Raw genomic sequence first — 6,000 nt, 5'->3', positions numbered from 1 at the left:
TTTTAAATTTTTAGTCTATTTTATTAAGAAAAGTCTCTTTCTGTTATCAAGACAATTTTCTTCCCTCTTGGTGGAGTTTTACAAATTTCTCTGCTGAACCATTATAAAAATCTTTTGGTATGCTCTTTTGTATTTGAAATACCTCTTGCTTGAAATTAAATTCAGTCCTAAAATAGCAGCTATATCATCTTCTAACCACTTCCCATTAGTAACAGCAAACTCCAGAGATTAGTAAAGCAGTCTTCATTTGCCTGGAAAAAGAACCCTATGGATGATTTAAACATAAGACTTGGCCACTCATTAAGGAACAGTGCATGCATATTTGTAAATATTAATGCCAGGAAAAAAGGAAATCTGAAAAAAGTGAAATCATGGTACTGTTTGGACTAAATCTAAGCAGAGTTTGGACTTTATCTTTCAACATTGTTTCTTGAAAGGCTGTATAAACACTTAACTCATTAACATTGGCTTAACTCTCCCCAAAGTACAAGTGGATTCTGGAGAATGTAGATAGTATAAATGAGCTCTCTTCAATGCTAAGGTTTATAGACATTAATTATTCAAAGAAGATGAAGTCTTATGCATGAGATAAATTCTCTCATCTGTTGTCATGATTGACAGGTCCATTTGGTTGGCTGTATGGGGGAAGGGAACAGGACCGGGGCCTGACTCACAGGGCAGAGCCCTCAGGTTTGGGGCTATTTTATATGACTGCCCACAAGTGTCTTCTATTGTCACAAATTCTCCTCAGACCAGTGTTTTCAGATTTTAACATGGGCAACAAATGCTCTTCTCTAAGCCTCACCACAGTTATTCTTTACGTATGGTTCTATTTCCTTGGTAAAGCCTCTTTTGAGGTGCTAAATTTAGCACTGCCAATCAGAAGAACAGGTGGTATGTGACACTACCAAATAGGTCCCTCTCCCATCATGCTTTCCTAAGAGAGCCAATCACCCAGGGCCCTGCCCTAAGGATGTGGGGCTGTCAGCAGATCTGGCCAATATAAGGGCAGGGCCAGCCCCTGGCTCTTGAGCAGTCGTGCATTCCCAGCCTCGCCTCGGGTGTAGGGATTGCATAGAAAAGCAAAACTACACAGTCTTGACTGTGTAGTTTTGTTTTTAAGTTTAGAGGCTCACCGATTCATGTCGGAGATGGTCGAAAAAACCAACTCGAGATAGGACGTCGCTTCAGAAGCAACCTTGGGCTTAGTCCCACCCTTTTTGGGCACTCCTGAGAAATCAGGTGAGCGGCATCTTTTCTGTTTTTAATAGTAGAGTCCCTTCCTTATTGATTTCTAGTTCCTAACTATCTTTGCATGCTAAATGCCTACGTAGACGTGTTTGTCAACTATTTGTTGCTGGTGCCGATCCATTATTTGAATCCGCTTGTTAAATGCTGTTTTAAAAGATGTCAACATTTTTCTTTGAAAAGTTTCATACTTTAGCATATCAGCACAGTCAATGTTTCAAATTGTCTAAATGCATCTACTATGCTAAAATAGTTAAAGTTGAGTCCAAAATGGTGATAGAAATGTTTGTTTCTTTTAGAGACTCTTTGTGTCTGTTGAGAATGTTCAAGGTTATATTACTCAGTGATAAAGTGAGACACACCAAGAATAGCTCTGATAAAAAGCATGTGGTATCAGCTACGCCCTGATGACTTTTTAAGGGAATCAACTGCTGAGGTATCAGTTGCAGGACAGTGACAGAACACTTGCCTGCTGTCAGTCAACGCTGGAGAGTTTATTTTGGGAACATGACATTTTAGAGGCATGCCTTCAGCCCTAATTAGACAAAGGCCTCTGAAGAGCGAGTGCTAAAGCAACAAAATTTAATTAGACAACAAGGATAAAAGACCAATTTAGACCGGTTAACTGCAATATCTTTAGAAATTTGGAATAAAGCTATATAATCGCTTTCTAAAATACTCAGAATCTCATTATGTATTTTAATTCAACTCACAGTCAAATTATATGATATGAGATAAATGGTCATGCTGAGAAGGATAGGAAATCATGTTTTAGAGACTTTTTATTTCTAAATACACTTTAATTTCCCATCTTCCTAGAATTAGATTGCGAATTGTGAATGCCTATAAATACATAGATATATAATACATACATGGTGTAAAAGAATACAGCTATTTTTAGAAGATGCACTAGTTTGTAAACAGGAAAAGTTAGACACAAAAAGTTATTTGTCCTAAAGATAATATGCTACAATAAAGAGTTCTTGACAGAAGTTTCACAAAAACTTTTGGATATTATCTGAATTTCCCAAATATAAATTTTATTGCCTCAGAGAATTCTGTTTTCATTTTCTTTTTAACTAAGTAAAAAGTTACAATAAGGTACAGAATTACCACTAGGAGGATTATTGCTCCATAAAGTTTTAGTGAATAGAGAATTTTATGAAAAATAGTAATGAAGCAATTGATAATTGAGAATCTGCTTTTTATATCAGAATAGTGGAATAGTCACATTGAATGATAACATATTTACGCATGAGAAAATTCCTCATGTAATCTCTCTGAAACTGATAGACAAAGTACTTTCTTCCACTTAACAAAAGGACTCAACTGCGAATTTCATTTCTTTGATTTTGAATATTTATGTTATGAAAGTATAGATCTTTTCACTTCATCTACATTTCACATCAGCCTTCCATTTTTCAGAGTTTGCACATGGTTCCTTATTAAGAACTCAAGTCAGAATTTTTCTTTCAGATCTATAATAAATTTTGGCCTACTCAAATTTTTCTAAATATTTACTTCAGCAGTAACAACATTTATCAAGCAGTTACAATAAGAAGAAATATTAAGAAATAAAAAGCACTGGATGATGTCTACAAAAGGTCTGCATATTTGACAAGGCTTGCCAAAACTTTTCAAGTAAGGAAAGGAATTGCAAAATTCAGATTTTTTGTTTTGGTGACTATTTTAATCAAGTAATCACCTGGATTACTTAAAGTAATAATGCCTGAATCTATGTCAACTTTATAAATGCAGGTACAGTGAGTGAAAAATACTGGGAGGAAGTAAATACATTTTTTTAATATAATTGTCTCTCAAACACTGAACTGATACAAAGATTCATTTTGCACTTTTCACACACATCTTTTATTATTCTTCACTATCCCCCCTTACTCCAGCTTTCTCTTTCTCTAGCTCTCTTCCAGATTTCCCACCTTTGTTAAGATTGAATTTCCCTCTTTGACCACTAGGGTGCATTCCTTGCTCTGCTTGTCTAAACATTTTTCCATTTCTCCTTAGACTTGCTACTCTGTTAGGCTTCAAGTCAACTCAAAGGCCAACTGTCCAATTTCAAGCCACAAAAGAGAAGGCCTGCCCGTCACTCTGGGCCCGCAGATGATTTGTAGAGCAATCTGTTTGGAAAATGTGTGTCTCCACCATCTACAAAGTAGTCCCAGAGTGGCCCTAGCTGTGACATTCTAATTTATTTTCTCTTCCTTTTCAGAGTGCCTAAAAAGATGGCAACTCAAGCACCGACGTTTACGCAGCCGTTACAAAGCGTTGTGGTACTGGAGGGTAGTACCGCAACCTTTGAGGCTCACGTTAGTGGTAAGCTCACATGTTCACGCTTTGCTTTGTTCTCTTCGCCTCCTCTCCAATAAGTTAACTTTGCTATAGGACTTGACACCAAGTTTAAGCCCTGCTTTCACTTTGTAAAATTGGTCCAACTCTACGGAAGGGTCATTATAAGGGTATACCGTTCACAGGGTATACCCTGACACTCTGTCAATATTATATTGTCACTCTGACAATATAATGGCTTGAAAATGTTTTATTCGTATTTATAATTCCACAAAGCAAAATAATTAGCATTGGGTTAAAATTGCTGTCAGAATCCAGCTGCTAAGTAGGACCAGTTTTTGTCATTCTATATTTGGGTTCAGCTGCAGAACCAGATTGGAATCCAAGAACTCCAGCTCAAGAGGGGCCTGCTACCTGGGCAGGTAGCCTGGGGCTGACCAACTTCCCCAGAGACAAAACTTTCAGTGAGGAGCTCACTCCTAAGTATTTTATTCTTTTATTTTCAACCTTTATTAAGTGATTCTAGAAAACTGAAAGATTTTCCAATCATTTTGAAATGACAACAAAAAATGATATATGCCTCTCTGGTGCATATATTAAAGAGAAACAAACATCGACTCTAGAATTTTATTTAAAAGGAAGTTCTTCCGTTTCTGTTTTTCCTTCTTTGTCTTCTTCATAACTCAGTTTAGAAATGCACGATTTCTGGGAACCATCATCTTGTGAAAAAAATGGGAGTAATCTATGAATTATATTGCAAATAATCTGAAAATTATTTAATATCGCCTCCTTCTGCAGTATCGGAACTGGTCACGTAAGATTATACGGATTAGCTGAAAATCATGCTTGGTGCACCTCCATGGTGCATTGCGCCTCTTTCTTTTATTTCATGGCTTATAATAAAGATATAAAATAAGATTTCCTTTTCCTTTCTCTTTTTGTTTTCTGCCTATTTTATGTACCAACCTTGTTCATAACTGGATAACACTTTATTTTACATTGCAACAAATATCATATCTTCATTCTTCATTTTCTATTGTATATGTACATAGACACTAATTCAATTCTTCTCATGCATGCCAAACTCTGACTGACCTTCCACATAATTCACTTATGTATCTTGTAATGCTCAGTAACTTCTGAACTGAGCAGAACACATATGGCTTCAGTGGGCATTTTGCCTGCTTGTGGAGTAGTGGAATCTGGTTTCTTCACAGCTTCTTGTTCCTTCACACTTTGTGCTAATAAATTCTTAGAAAAACACCACTGAAAATATTTTATACCCATGAATTACTCAAATAAACTATTCACTTGACCCCAGTGGGAGAATGGCTAATGTAAAGACAACAAAGTAAACTTTCTCTTGGTTATCTTCACCTCTTCAGTTTAACTACATAGATCACCAGCCTTTATGCCAAATGCAAAATAAACTGTGCCCTGAATTTGTCTCATGCCTTTTAAATGCAGAGTTTTAATATATGTAAAACATCAAACCGTGGACATGTAATTCTTCGCTCCACAATTTATGGTGGGTGAAGAGAATCTGGCTTTTCTAACTGCAACTCCAACTACATGTTGTTCTTAAAGACCAGGTTTGGTTTCATCTCTTGTTATACGAGAAGCTGCCTGCCCACGGTTTGGCATTTTTACTGATTGCACATTTGAAATGCAGGAGAGTTCAGGCAGACGGTGTCCCTGTAACCGCAGAGGAAGGACAGAGATGAGCGCGTCCTCCTGTGCTTGTTGGCAGAACTTTTAGATCTCTTTGCTGCTTTTGCTCTTCACTTGTTTTCGAAGAAGACAACAGTCACTTTCTACTTCAAAGTTTCCTTGGCTCTTCACTTTATAAATCCCTTTCATGATTTTAATGATGTCTATTAAACCGCATCAGGTTGAACCCTGGGTAGGAGGGCAGAAGATGGAAATTCTAGTCCTCTGTGTGCCACTGCTAACTGAAGGACCTTGGAGAAACCATTAAGCCTCTTTTGGCCTCAGTTTCCTCCCCTATAAAGTGAAGGCGCTGGCCTCTACGTGAATCCACAGACCTTCCTAATGGTCTGCAAGTTTACACTTTTATTGTGGGCTGTCAAGTTTTCACTCTCCTTAAATAGCATTACACTCTGGATGGCTTTTACAGGTTAGGACAAGGCTGTGAACATAATGGGACAGGGCAGAGGACTTTGCAGTGCCCCATTCAAACATAAAGATGAACTCCCTTTGTTCTCCAGGTTTGCCAGTTCCTGAGGTGAGCTGGTTTAGGGATGGCCAGGTGATTTCCACTTCCACTCTGCCCGGCGTGCAGATCTCCTTTAGCGATGGCCGCGCTAGACTGACGATCCCCGCCGTGACTAAAGCCAACAGTGGACAATACTCCCTGAGAGCCACCAATGGATCTGGACAAGCGACTAGTACTGCTGAGCTTCTCGTGACAGGTAGGCTGGAGGGGCT

General features: G+C 38.0%; 1 protein-coding gene across 1 annotated transcript in view; it reads left to right on the top strand.

Annotated features, from left to right (window-relative positions):
* Positions 1–1,126: 1,126 nt before the first annotated feature.
* Positions 1,127–6,000, top strand: part of TTN (titin) — a 271,163-nt gene continuing 266,289 nt past the window's right edge. Inside the window, exons 1-3 of the mRNA XM_058549338.1 lie at positions 1,127–1,242; positions 3,476–3,579; positions 5,781–5,984. Of these exons, the coding sequence (XP_058405321.1) occupies positions 3,489–3,579; positions 5,781–5,984 (295 nt within the window). The 5' untranslated portion in view covers positions 1,127–1,242; positions 3,476–3,488. The remainder of the gene's footprint in view (positions 1,243–3,475; positions 3,580–5,780; positions 5,985–6,000) is intronic.

This window comes from Diceros bicornis, chromosome 10, assembly GCF_020826845.1.
Source record: "Diceros bicornis minor isolate mBicDic1 chromosome 10, mDicBic1.mat.cur, whole genome shotgun sequence".
NCBI classification, from domain to species: domain Eukaryota; kingdom Metazoa; phylum Chordata; class Mammalia; order Perissodactyla; family Rhinocerotidae; genus Diceros; species Diceros bicornis.
The sequence above is the reverse complement of the archived record's forward strand: the minus strand, read 5'-3'. Positions and strand labels throughout refer to the sequence as shown.